Below are 14,429 nucleotides of genomic sequence, written 5' to 3'. Positions count from 1 at the left end.
ATATTCACCTCGGCAGCAATATCCTGCACTGTTACTCGCCGGTTCTCAAGAATCATTTGCTCAACACGTGCGATATTCACTGGTGTGACTGCAGTCGGGCGAATGTGTCCATGCGCTTCATTTGTCACCAGCTCCCATCCTTCGCGAAACTGCTCACACCATTTGTACACTCTTGTCCACGACATCGTTTGTTCACCATACTGTGCTTGCAATCGTCTGAAAATCTCAGCTGGTTTCACTTTCTCCTTCACGAGAAATTTGATTACACACCGCTGCTCCACAGCCACAGACACACTGCTTGCCGCCATGTTCGCTGCAACTGCTGCGCATGCGCGAAATACGTCATGCCGGGCGCTAGTTACTTGCGAAGGAATACATTACATCACCCACACGTTTCATCATGATCCGGCTATTCATCGATTTTTTATGTACGAAAATCCCGGTCAACCTTGAACGACCCTTGTATTATATATTCTCATTAACTCTTAAAAACATATGCGTATATTATTCCTGAACAATTATGGTATGCATGTACGAAGTGACTCCAGAAACTAAGAACTTACTGTGCATATTAGTTGCACAAGCAACAAGTGCTTTCTTATCACATTTGCTTGGCATTAAGTGGAACGTGCTGTTGTAGTGTTCTGTATAAGCTGCTAGTTTTTCCGTGTTTGATTACAAAAGATGTAAAATTTAACACTATTCTACGTGTGAAGTAGTGATGGGCAGAAAATCTGATGCAATGGATAATCCAGATACTACAAATTTCATGAATGTTGTAGAAAATCCATTCAGTGAAATACAAATATGATGAATAAAGTAATGTATGTATTGGCCTTAAAATGGATAAACAATAAAACTTTATGGATAATGCACACATTGAGATATCCAGACATTTTGGATAATCTGATAGAAAATTATCCGATATACGAATAAAATGTTATCTGGATTTGGCCATCCCTAGTGTGAAGTAAAGTCTGTGATAAAGAGTCTTAAATGCATATGCAAGAAAATGTGATGAACGAAGAGGATGCCTCTCTGGTAACAAGCATTTCACAATTTCTGAATTGCACAAAAAGTTTCCAACTGTGTTTCATTAAACAACTTGGTGGTTAGTTTCTTCTATGAAGGAATAAAGAAAAGAAAGATGCGATGTATACCCGATAAATATGACAACTACATATAAAAAAAATAGTGTAATATATGTAGCAACAATATGCATCAAATATTTCTAACAAACACTTTTCTACACCTATTCTGGACATAGCTCATAGTTCTTGAACCTACAATTATAATTGACATATCTGTTACAGTCACTGCAACTTAGCCATACTTGCATGTACATATGCTACAAATTTGTCACTAGCTTATTCTTTTCTATCTAGGTGCAACAAAATATTATCTTATATACAACTTTGGTTTTCAATCTTCTTGCCACTGTTGATTCTATGGTTCACTTTCAGTTTGTTGTCATACATGCTACAAACAGTAGCAAGTGTTTTGCAATTTCTTATATGTTTGGAAGCATTGAAAAAATACATACTTCACTGTAAAAGTTATCTATGTGTACATATTATATACACAAATCATTTACCAATCATATTTCATGATAACACAATAAAACTTTAATAGCTACCTTTTGTTAAAACTCATTAGTGCAAATATAAATGGATGCACATTAATTTTACTTGCTTATTGTAAAAGCTACACTTTACTATTATCACAGAAAAATCGTTGTACTGCTTTCATATGTTTTTTGCTGAATTACCAGAAACATTACACAATGTATGATTGTACATTTTTTTTTACATTATTTTCCAGAATTCATATCTCTTTGTTTTTCAGGGAGAAAGTCTCTTACTTAAAGAGGTTTCAAGTTATTTTTACATTTTATTCAAGAACATAATCATTTCAAAAGTTTCTCACTGTAGGTTAACAAAATTAATTTATTAAAAAAATATGCTGACAGGCCTTCGAAGTAATATCCACTTTTTCTTTATTACAGTGACCCAATGTTTGGGTGAGGTGAATCAGGTATTCTCACAATGGCACCTTTATTTGTACACCCCTGTTCATTGGAAATATATGGCACTTTATCTGAAAAGGAGTACATCTAATTGCTTGGTTCACCTTGTTGGAAACATCTTGAATGGTACTTTATTGTTTTTCATGGAATGATATTTTCAGTTCTGAAAAAGTATGGATGGGAATCCCTTGTTCACCCACCATACAGTCCTGACATGAGCCTAATATATTTTGACTTGTTTCCAAGCTGAGGAAATCACTCCATGGGAAATGTTTCAGAACATTTTGCTCTGGTAGAAATTGAAGATATGTTAAATTAAACATTGGATCACTATGATAAAGGTGAACTGAGATTACTTCGAAGACCTGTAAATTAAATCCACTTTTTAAAACAAAATCTACAGCATGCAAAACTTTTGAAATGGCCCTCGTATTATTTTTCTTCCATAAGGTTAATTGACATTCTGGTGTGGATGGAAAAACCTGGATAAAACTTTATGCAGATATGGGATAATGATTTATCTAGACAGTAAATATTTAGGGGCATTCCAGCATTACATGTGTGACATTTTACACAAAATTTAAAGTTCTAAACATGAGATTGGATTAAAATATTCATAATTAAATGATTTCACAGAATTATGAAGAACTTTGTGGTGTCTGCTTACAAATGATGGCATAAGCTGAATGGATGAAAAGCATTAACAAAAGTGGGTTACATGGAGACTTTAAAAATGTAGGAAATTTTGACTTCATTTGTCTGTGAAGCATATAGGTTGCAGATGCTAGTAACTTGGAAAAATGTGCAAATTATATGCATTCACAAATATCTAGACCTTAATGCAATTAAAAACAATAACAATTTCCATATTTATTCATTTTTGTTGTTTACATGAGTACGACCACTTTTCGTGGAATGCCCCTTTAACGATCATCTGCATTATTTGTATCTTCAGATTCTGTCCAATTCAAAATGTTTATTTTAATAATTTAAAATTGTTTTCTTGGTTACCTTTATAGTTCGGTAAAACATAAATTTTATATATATATATATATGAAAATAAATTACAAGTTTATCTAAAACATGACAAGAGAAATGGCTTATACTGGAACACAATTCAATTCCAGTCAGGAAATACAGATTTAATAATATGGCAAAATGATTCAGCGGACACTATATGATTCCTTTATGAACTAGTTTTTAGTAATCCTCTAAGTCTTCGAGGTCCCAGGAATCGTTATCGACTGGCTCCATGGTCTTTCTCGGTGGAGGCTCAGGTGTGGCGTTCTTGTCTTTTATGCTGGTTCTTTGCAAAGGTTTTGGTGCTGCCACTATCTCGGCAGACACCTTTTTCGGAGAACCCCAAATTGGTGAAGTGCTGGGTGTGCTCCTGAAAAGAGGGAGACAAAAATTAGGATATACGAGGGCTAAATTGGAGCTTTTTATCTACAAATTAATGGAGAAATGTGGTTCTACAGGGTGTCTGAAAAGTCACGCAACCGAGATTTTGATTGTACATAACTTTTGTACAAAATGAGATAGTGACATGGATACACTGGGTATTAACTTTATTTCGATATTTTTTAAACATTAAACAAGAGAGTCATGTTCTACATGAACATTCAGTATGGAGTAAAAGTTACTAAGATGTAAAAAAGTTTTTGTATGAAGTAAAAACAAACGGATAAAAGACAGCTATGGAGTTATCAATGGTCTGTTTGGGTATCTATCGAATAGATAAAAGAAAGATTAATTTTTGTGCATATTATGCATGGTATAGGTGTAGTATGTCTCCACATTGGAAGAATGTAGGTGTGATATGTATGTATGTTTCAAGTTCTTTATTTGTGTATATTTTCTCCTTTACTTTCTTGTTAACCACGTTAGGTTTGGTAAAGGAAACGAGAAAACCAAGATGTGTATGTTGTATTTACCTACCGTGGTTCACCATGACGTATGGAGAGAAAAAATGTGGAGACATACTGCCGTGATTAAATGTGGAGACATACTACACCTACACCATTATGCATTACAGACAATTTTATGAGGTTAATTTGGGCATATTCACAAAAGTATGTTCTTTCGAAATTACTAGATGTCATGTCAGAAGGCAGTAGTACCAGGTGTGCCCGACATCTGGCTGTTATTCAATCAATGCCCAGATGAAAGAAAAGATTTGATATTTGCTGTACAGGTACTTGACCTACCTATCTTTTTGTATGTTCAGTCTAGGTTGCGCGACTTTTAGAATTTTGCCAAAACTATCAATGTCACTTCACGAATGGATGGGACAAGTTGAGAGGTGTTATTTTCAATGGAAAGGAAGAACTCAAAAGTTAAAATGGTGAAGAGGGCCGAGTGACACCTCATTTGATAGATCTCATTTCAAACTTCTTTTGTGGGAAAGTTTTTGTCCCATGGTTTTTGAATGGATGCTCGAAAACTTTTTTATGGTCTCAATGGGTCATACATTCAAAATATACCTGTCAATTAACCCCATGCATTTTTGTGAAGTGATGTTGATAGTTTGTGCAATTACCCTTCCCAAAACTATTAGTCTGTTATTAAGTTAGACTAGAAACAGGTAATTACATCTACACTTCCCTAGAATAATTGCCAGCAGATGAAATATAGAGAAAGTCAGATTAAAACTCACTTTGCATGGGAAAATCCATTTTCTTTCTCGGAGGCAGTAGTGCCAGTGGAAATATCTTCAAACTGGAAAGCATCCACTCCTCCAGTTGGCTTTGTTCTTTTTCTGGTTAACTGTAAGTACACAGAGTGTGTGTATCAGACGAGTTTGGATCAGCTGGTGTAAATAAAGTTGAAAATTACCAGGGTGAGACTATATGGGCACTGAAAACGTGTAAAGGGGCATTCTAGCATTATGTATGTGTAGAGGCACATATTTTTGGTAAATAAAAAAAGCAAAATTTCAGTACAAAAACAGTCAATTTTAGGTTCAAAAGCGGTAAGCAAAGTTAAATGTTGGTGTTATAGCGGTGAAAAATCAGATCAAAAGCGGTATATAAAATTACATTTTGGTTTTAAAACTGTGACTATAATTCTAAATTTGATTTAAAAATCACTTATTACACAACATAAACATATCCCTTCTAAAAGCACATTTATGTCGTTACCAGAGTATTAAGTTTATTTCTGTATAAAGGGGTCAATTTTTGCTTCTCAAATATTTACAGCAGAATTAATCAATTTTCCGTGAATTGCATAACTCACAGGATAATTTAAACATTTGAAAGTGTTGTGTCAGTAAATAAACTCGAAAGTTTGTGTTTTATGAGTATATTTAGCACTTTGCAGTTCATTTCGTGACAAAATAGGGTAGGAAAATTCACCTCGCACCTTTCAGAAACATGAAAAATTAATATTACAATGTGTTATTTCACATTTCGGGTTTTTGTCAAACTAATTATGTATGCCATTTCACACATAACATGAAAGGTTTTAGACACATTAGATTAAAATATTCCTAATGAAACAATTTCATAGAATTATGAAGTAATTTGTGATGTCTGCTAACTAACAAAAAAAAATTGAGTATGATGACAGCCTGAATGCCTAAGAAGCATTAGCAGAAATGCGTTACGTGTGCGACACTTAAAAACAGTAGCAAAGTTTGACTTCATTTGTCTGTGAAGCATATAGGTTACAGATGGTAGTAATTTTTTGTTGGTGAAATATGCAAAATATATGCATTAACAAACATTTAGACCTTAATACAATTAAAAACAATAATAATTTTCAAATATATTTTGTTATTTACATGGAGTAGGACCACTTTCGTAGAATGTCCCTAAAGTAGCCACTTAAAAGGTACTATCTATATATATAAAAAGAAAGGAACCAAAATTTACTGCGAATATTAACTTATTAATTTTCTTATACTTAATTTTGTTTAACATTCTATTCAGCGGCGTGCCCAAGATTTTTGAAAGGGAGGGAGTTACCTACACTTTTTCTGGTAGTTAGCTCTCATTTTGCCATCTTTTTCTACCTTTGATTCTTCTTTTTTTAGGAATACTGGGCCAAAGGAGGGGGTTATAACCCCCACCAACTCCCCCTTGGGCACGTCACTGATTCTATTGTATTTTTCTTCTTACTTTCAACTTAATTTCAATTTTATTGGTGAATCGTGGTTATTTGCAATTGTTAACTCTTTCCCTACGGGATTTTGCCCTGCTGTATAGTTTTTTGCGTAAATTTTCAGAATTGCATAAATTTGTAAAAAAAAAGAAAGTATTCTAAAGTACTGATATGAATTCTACCACTATTCTTTGAACAGAGGGCCATAGCTGGGAATCCCCCTTGGTATTAGATTTTCATTGTTAATGAGGTGGATACCGTGGGGTGTCCAAGGGGTCATAACCCTTCAAGTATTCCAAAGAAAAAAAAAGAATGTCAACTGTAGGAAAAGGTAGCAAAATGAGGGCTGACAACTAAAAAAGTATATGTACCCCCAACCTCTTTCAAAAATCCTGGGTACACTGCTGAGCGGATAAATGATCTTGTTGCCATTGTTGTTTACATACACACAGCAGTACACGTTTTTAATTTGTTCAGAACCAAAGTCGGTTATTTCTATCTTTGGTAAACAGTTCAAATGCCAGACTCTAGATGACAGCATGTTCTGGTGATGCTTCCTTACAGGGTAACTTCGCTTGACATCAGCAGCGATGACAATATTTGAAATCAACTGTAGTTGCTTTCTGTAAGTTAAGCATATTGAAAAAAAATCGACTGAAGTTGCTTGCAGCAGCGAAAGAGTTAAAGGAACACAAAACAAGAGGTTACCCTCTACAATGTACTGTTGAGAAAGCAAAAGTGATTAATGCATGTGAAAAAAAGGTCTAAAAATGCATTATCGAGCTCAAAATAACATAAAAAAACATTAAGGCTTATATTTTAACAGAAACGATGAAGCAAGTAACAATCTGGAAGCTGATGATTACAAAGTTTCAAACATATATTTTTTCTGATGTGTTTTGGTAAACAACTTTGAGAATGTAATTTTATTGGAGCCTCCCGATGGCGTAGTACATTGCCATCTTGTGATCAAGGGGTCCCAGGTTTGATCCCAGTGGAGGTACATAGCAGTCTGGATCCCATTATAAACCGTAGGTCCATTCATTATTATCCTATCTTTGCATAAAATGGACTTAAAACGGAACTCCGGGTGATAATTTTTATCGATTCAATATTTTTCTATCTCTCTATATATAAATATAAGTCTTATGTTCTTCCTTTTTAGTCTAAATGTGATAATAGGAATTTCTCAATGTTACCAGCAGCAACTCCAGAACAGTGAGGTTCCTTTACATCATGTTGTTTCCATAGTACAGGAAAACCTCGTTAATACGAAGTTCAAGGGACCAAAAATTGTCAACTTCGTATTAAATGACTTCGAGTTATCCAAACTTTTCAAGATGGCGCCTGTTTTCAGGTGTAAATAAAGTAGAGTATAAATTACCCCCACAAAGGATGTTTTATACTTGGTGGTAGCTCAGAAAATATGTACTATATAATATAATATTGTACGTTTTAAAGAAGGTGTAAAAAATGTTACACAAAATGAGAACACTGAGCTTATGCGGACACAAAGATTCCAAGGAGACTGTTAACACCATTTATCCTGCCTAGTTATACAACCGGTTATGCATGGGACGCATGTTGTGGCAAAGAGTCTTTTAAAAAAACTTTTTTTCTTTTAATTGTGCAAAGTCGTTGCTCTTCCACGAAATTCTTACAATTTTAGTTCATGAGAAACCCGTTTGCACGGAGACCTACGGAAAGGAAAACAATCTCGTTTATTGCAAGAAGTGAAACTTGGAAGAATCTTGACAGTAGTTACAGTGGCGCGAGCAAGAGACGGGAGATAATCGGACACACTGAATATTGGATTTTATGTGCGTTCACTAGAACATTGTCCATTACAGGATTAACTGGTAAGAGAAGATTCTCCTGGGAGAGAACACAACCTTTCCCTGGCACAAAACAAAATAAAAATCGGGGCTGTAAATTTCGTTCTGGTTCGGCTGTCTAAAACACATCGTAAAAAAGTCATGTATTCTTTGCTTCAGTTAACTTCATATTCGCCCCCCCCCCCCCCCCCTTTTTGCAGGGATCAGTTCAAACTCTTCCTCAACTTGCATTGTAATCCACTGAAAAAGTAAACACACAACGTGCGATCTGTTTGCACCGAATGTGTATCCTAGGACACATTAAACAGTGCCGCACTCGATAATCACTCTGGTTTGGATCCCACTTTAAACTGTACATTTAGTTCCGCTTAGCTCATCAGCATAAAATGAACTAAAAACAAGCTTTACGAAACTTGAGTATTTTCAGATTAATCGACAATTTATTGTAGGTTTCAGGAGTATTCTGGAGGTCAAACACTCGCTCTGCCAAAACTTTTCGTCTCGTATTCATACATTGAGCATTGCCGTTTTTTTTTAACAGCACCATGCTAATGGTTCTTAAGAAAAGCGGGGATTATATGGCTTTGCGAAATTCAAAACAATGACGCTTATTCCTTCACACTGGATGAGTCATTGCAGTTATCGGCAAGCGAAACACAATGAGACCGGCTGGAAGTTAGAGCAGCAGGTGGCAGAAAGGAAATCATTGGCATTTTAAAGATAACGCAGTTGTCGAAGACCGAACTTTATCAGCAGTGTGAAAAAGGAAAATGATCCTTGCATTACCTTTTACCATGCAACAGACAATAATATGGGCAATATAAACTATCCAGACAGCTGCATTCAAACAAGAGAGGGATCTGAATTCTGCAATTATAATCGCATTACAATGCACACCAGTGGCGGATAATGAGCTGTTGCAGGAGAAGGGAGGAGGTCACTTTTCTTTTACTTATCCTGCGGTTTTTCTTCGTTTTGAAGAAGGTGAACTGGTTGCTTTATTTTAGATGCCAAAGGAAAGGAGGCCGTGTGCGTACACGAGCAAGAAAATTGTGGTCGAAACAATTAGCAATGGTCTCCCCCCCTTTTGCTGATAGAAAAAGGGGAGAAGTCACTCAGACAACAAAACACTGTTTTGGCAAATTTTATGACCGGCACAGTTGTGAAACGTATGAAACGGGAAACTGGAGTTGCAACATACGTAAGATCGACGTCAACTTTTGCGGGAAACCTAAATGACAACGCATTAAGCGGGTTGACGATCTTTAGTTGGCCTATGCGGCTTTGATTATCTGTAACAGTTTCCCTTTTTTTTATGAAGTTCTACAGGGCACAAAGAACACACTTTTAATGAAAGTGGTTACCGGAAGTTTTCGGCTGCCAGGCCAAAAGTTGCTTGCTCACGGGAAATTGCTGTATCTCGAGCTCAGAGCTAGACAGATGGGTGAGACTTCCATGCACCACGCATCTTGTATTTTGGAACATTCCTGCGATCTTATCTTGCATTTCTCATCTGGCACTGGTGAATATTTCCAAGGTGGCGCATTCAGCGGGGAAAGAGCTTGACCTGCCATGCACATTGACAAAGAATGTCAATGTCCAGCGGGCATTTCCGGCTGTTTTCCTCGAGTTGTCAGCAGCTCTTAGGACAAGGAAACATGTCAAGGTCAAGTTAAAATAACGTCCAAGCTCTCTCCACATTCGATCTTCTCTTGTCGACTTACGCAGGTGTCTACTTCGAATTAAGCGAAACTATTTTTGCAGAAGGGTCTTGTAAACAACTCTGTATTAAAAATTATCCGTATTTCGATTTATCCGTACTGAAATACATTATAAATCCTATCTTATCGGCTGGGGAATGGGAAGAACTTCGGATTAAAGGGTACTTCGTATTAACCAATATCGTATTAACGAGGTTTTCCTGTATATTGTTTTCAATGCAATAAAAATAAATAAATAAATGTCAGTGGCAAACATAAAACTGTGATGTATTGCTGCATGAATACAGGATAGAAAATGCAGTTTTTCAAGGGTTTGTAGTGTAGAAACATGACCGGGAATTATGTGTGAATTATTGGCTCTGGGAATTATGCGTGAAAAGGTGCAACTTTTATTAATCCAAATGAATTCATACATTTGCAAGTGCCCCGAGGCAAGTTTTTCACAGCTTAGCTTTTATTTTTAGTGAGGAAAGAAAAAGGAAGCTGAGTGGAAAATAAAACAGAATTGTCTCATGCAATTGATAATTTTTCATAGATTAGTATATCCCGTAACATTTACGACTTGTATTTGTAGATGTTTTTCGAGAATGAGTATGTGAAATGGCAAAAATAAATTCCGCACCTTAAACTAAATGTTTTAAATATATATACTGTTTAATTGACTTAAATTAGAATTTTTGGATACATTGGAATCACACAGACCCTTTATACTGTTAATATTTTTGTGTGTGTATGTGTGCGAGTGATGAGAGGTTGAAATACAGAAATATCTACCCTTCAATTTTTGTAAAGTTCACCTTGAAAACCGGGAATTATACTTGAATTTTGTCATGGTCCTAGAGTGGCCACCCTGAATAATCAAAACACTACAAAGAGAACATGCTTGTTCTCGTGCTGTTGAAATCTGTCAGTGTTGCATGGTAACAACCTCTATAATGCCAACTTACCTGGTCATCTAGTCTTTCCGCCAGTTCTTTTATCTTCGGAGATATTCTTGACCTGAATACACTGGTTATTTGTGAATTCGTAGGAATGGTGGCATCGTTTGAAGCATCTACCACATCACTTCCTTTACCGCTTTCACTGCAACAGGTGATAAAAACATGCAGAATAACAGAAACTCCAAAATAACGAAAACAATGTTTTATATGTAACATACGTAGCTTCATATCAATTGTGTTGTATTGTTAGGGCCCCAGATTTATGGTGAATAAAAGATCAAGATTCCAGTTTGAAAACTAGGCATGTTTCGAGATCAAAAGCGGTAAATAAAATTGCATTTCAGTGTTAAAATGGGGAATAAAACCCTAAGTAAATCTGATTTAAAAAGTACACTTCCTAAACAAAATAAACATTTCCCTAGTAATAGCACATTTATGTAGTAACCAGAGTATTAAGTTTATTTCTGTCGAAAGGAGGCCATTTTTGCTTCTCAAACATCAACAACAGAATTAATGAATTCTCCATGAATTGCATAACTTACAGGATAATTGACATTTCAGAAAGTGTTTTAAATAAACTCTAAATTTCATGTTTAAGAGCTCTTTTTGCATCATTTTGTGACAAAACATGGTAGGAAAATGCACCTCGCACCTTTCAAATACATGGAAAATGAACATTACAGTGTGTTATTTCACATTTCATGTTTCTGTCAAAAACGAATATGCATGCCTCCATCTATTGTTATTAATTTAGGACAGATTAATTTATACTAGGGATGGGATGATATGAAATTTTGGCCGATACTGATGCAGTACCGATATAAAATTTACCGATACCGATATTCTACCGATCAGATATAAAATTAGAAATAATCCTTGAAGAACCTGAAATTTTCATTGATCTCCATAATAATGTGTGTTTCGAGCTCATTGCAATGCAAAAGAAGTTGAATATTTAGACATTTACTTTTTTAGAAGGTAGGGCATGGAGATTATCCATAAAAATTACAACAAAATGGCAGAATTTTGCACTAAATTATAAGATATTTATCGATATATCGGATCAGTAAAATAATCGGTAATTTTACCGATACACCGATATGTCTATATCGGCCGATACCGATAGAGTACCGATTAATCTGTCCCATCCCTAATTTATACTATATTGGTATCAGGCAATACAGGTGTAACAGTTTATCAGCGAAATTACTGATGTTTTTGCCAATCTGATACAAGGTTCTCACAGAACCTCCAAATGTATTTTCCATGAGATTTCCCAGAATTTTCTAGAAACCTTAATTTTTTCAGAGTACTTGATACACAGTTAATTACTATTTTAAATTCATTTTACAATGGCCTGTTCTATTTTTCCTCAGCTTTATTATTATTATTATTAGAAATGGGACATTCATTGGTATCTAATCTCGGTATTAGCTGATATAGGAATGTCAGTGAATTGGTTTATTAGTAAAATTTCCAATAATTTTACTGACTACATGCATTTATAAAGTGCCTGTAATTTAGTACATTGTTACTTCATGAATAAAAATATTATTCATATGTTATAGTTTTGTAAAGTTGCATATTTTAATTTAGGAGGTGAATGTTCTTCAAGGTGCATTTGCAATTGGATCTGTTGAATATCTGTTATCACCAGGCCCGTAGCCAGGCAGGGGGCAGGGGGGGGGGGCTGAGCCTTCCCTGGAAGTATCATGAGCCCCATCTGGCATTGCCGCCAGCTCCCTAGACATTAGGTAAAACTATTTTGTACAATTTCTTTGCAGTGAAGAGTGAAAATGTATACAGCAGATATTATTTGTTCACAACTTTGGTGAAGGATAAATTCACAGAGCATGAACAGGAGCGGCAAGTATTTAGAAGATTCTCTTCTGTAGACTTTAGATAGTTCCTTCATAGGGAAACTTTTTTATCTGTACTTTCGCTGCCTCTGTTGCGACCTCCTGTTTATACAGAAATCGGTGACTTTGACGTCATCATGAAAATTCCCTCCGAATCTACGTCAAAGGTTAACAGCTCCCAAGTTTTGGGAATGAAGGAGTGCTTCATTGCTTCAGCTGGAGGAGGAATGTATTGTAGGTACTATGACTGAATATTGTCCATTTTTTCTTGCATGATATAAATACGTACCTGTATTATCAAAAGTAGTATGGAGTGTGTAGTAAGGGACGATTTCAGTAGCATTGATTTAACACTTCAAGTGATATTTTAAAAGATATAGAAAAATGTAGTATTTGTATATTTCTAAAATTTATGTAACTTAATGACCACCCCCCAACACACACACAATTTGCCTTCATTTAATAATGTTAAACTTTGGAAAAATGGACTTGGTTTAAAAGCCCCCCCTGATAACCCTTGAGCCCCCCCTGGAGATCAATTCTAGCTACGGGCCTGGTTATCACTATCAGTAAATTTTATATCAACAATTTATCGGTTTGGCAAATGTTTCATATCAATTCATCCCTAATTATTATTAATATTATTACTTTCTGATTAGCGCTAACAAAACTAATGCAAGAATGAAATGACATCTACATGTGCATATAATTAACACTAGAAGCGCCACCTCCGGTCAAAATGACCGATATTTAAAATTTGACCATTTCTCAAAATGGATATTGCCAATAATCATCTTATTACTAATAAAACAAAATATTTTGTAAAAAAATACAAAAATATCATGAAACCCAGCGATTTTTATTTTCCATGCACTAATTACAATAAATATTCATTTTCTTCAAGGAAATAAGTTTCCGTCATGAAATTTCATATATTACATTTTTTTTGCATTTCAGTACCTTTTCTACACCAGAAACACATTTTCCACAAACATATTTGTTGCACATTGAACAAGTGTCACTTGTTTTGTTTTCATTGCACAATGCCACCTGGCATTGGTAACTCTTTCTGGAAACAGAGCCACTTACATTCCGTGCATGTGATATTGATGTTGACAATATTATATTGGGCATTGCATTCAAATGTCCTTCTCTCAGTTCTCAGCTAGATCTATCAAAAAGTTATATCTCGTAACGTTCCTCCCCGTGACTGCCTTGTAAACTACCCATGCATTTATTGCTGCCAGATCTAAGATATTGTAAAACACATGTACCGGCCATCTACGTGATGAAGCACGGACTGAATATTTGCATGCCATTTGATCAACAACATCAACACCGCATTTAGTTTTGTTGTAATACTTGATTGTTTCTAGGGGTTTCTTCTGGCTTTGCAAATCTACTTCTACATCTGAATGCACGGAGCTTAGGAGTAGAACATTTTTGTTTGGTTTAGCTTGGTATGCACACAATGTAATGTCCCCCTTTTTTAGCAAACATGTTTCATACACTTGTGTTCTAATGTTCAGAATTTCATTAGGAATCTCCTTTCTATTTTTCTTCATAGTGCCAATTAGGTTCGTCTTCTTCTCGTTTAGCTTCTCAGCAAGTTTTAGCGATGTGAAATAATTGTCAGAAGTTACATTTCTACCCGCATTTAGATAAGGTGAAGTAATTCTCAATACAAAATTTTTAGGTAGAGTAACATTATCATTTCTTGATTCATCTTTCCCAAGGTATGGAAAGGCATTGCACATGTATTTGGAATGTACGTTCAGTAGCATCCAAAATTGTATACCAAATTTGTCTGGTTTGTTTGGCATGTACTTTGTAAATTTACATTTCGCTTTCGAAGGAAACAATTGTTCGTCAACTGTCAGATTTACCCCTGGAGTGTAGCAACTCCTACAATTAGCTATAAATTTGTCCCAAATTTCAGAGCG

The 14,429-nt window shown here is 35.3% G+C and overlaps 1 protein-coding gene across 2 annotated transcripts in view; it reads right to left on the bottom strand.

Moving 5' to 3' along the window:
• Nucleotides 1-1,531: 1,531 nt before the first annotated feature.
• Nucleotides 1,532-14,429, bottom strand: part of LOC145993990 (uncharacterized) — a 99,996-nt gene continuing 87,098 nt past the window's right edge. For both annotated transcript variants that reach the window (XM_083130024.1, XM_083130025.1), the window contains exons 15-17: nt 10,634-10,769; nt 4,683-4,792; nt 1,532-3,416 (exon numbers count right to left, since the gene is read on the bottom strand). In XM_083130024.1, coding sequence (XP_082986150.1) covers nt 3,227-3,416; nt 4,683-4,792; nt 10,634-10,769 — 436 coding nt within the window. In that variant the 3' untranslated portion in view covers nt 1,532-3,226. The remainder of the gene's footprint in view (nt 3,417-4,682; nt 4,793-10,633; nt 10,770-14,429) is intronic.

The sequence above is a fragment of the Lepisma saccharinum genome, chromosome 10 (genome assembly GCF_977018435.1).
Source record: "Lepisma saccharinum chromosome 10, izLepSacc3.1, whole genome shotgun sequence".
Classification (NCBI taxonomy): domain Eukaryota; kingdom Metazoa; phylum Arthropoda; class Insecta; order Zygentoma; family Lepismatidae; genus Lepisma; species Lepisma saccharinum.
The sequence above is the reverse complement of the archived record's forward strand: the minus strand, read 5'-3'. Positions and strand labels throughout refer to the sequence as shown.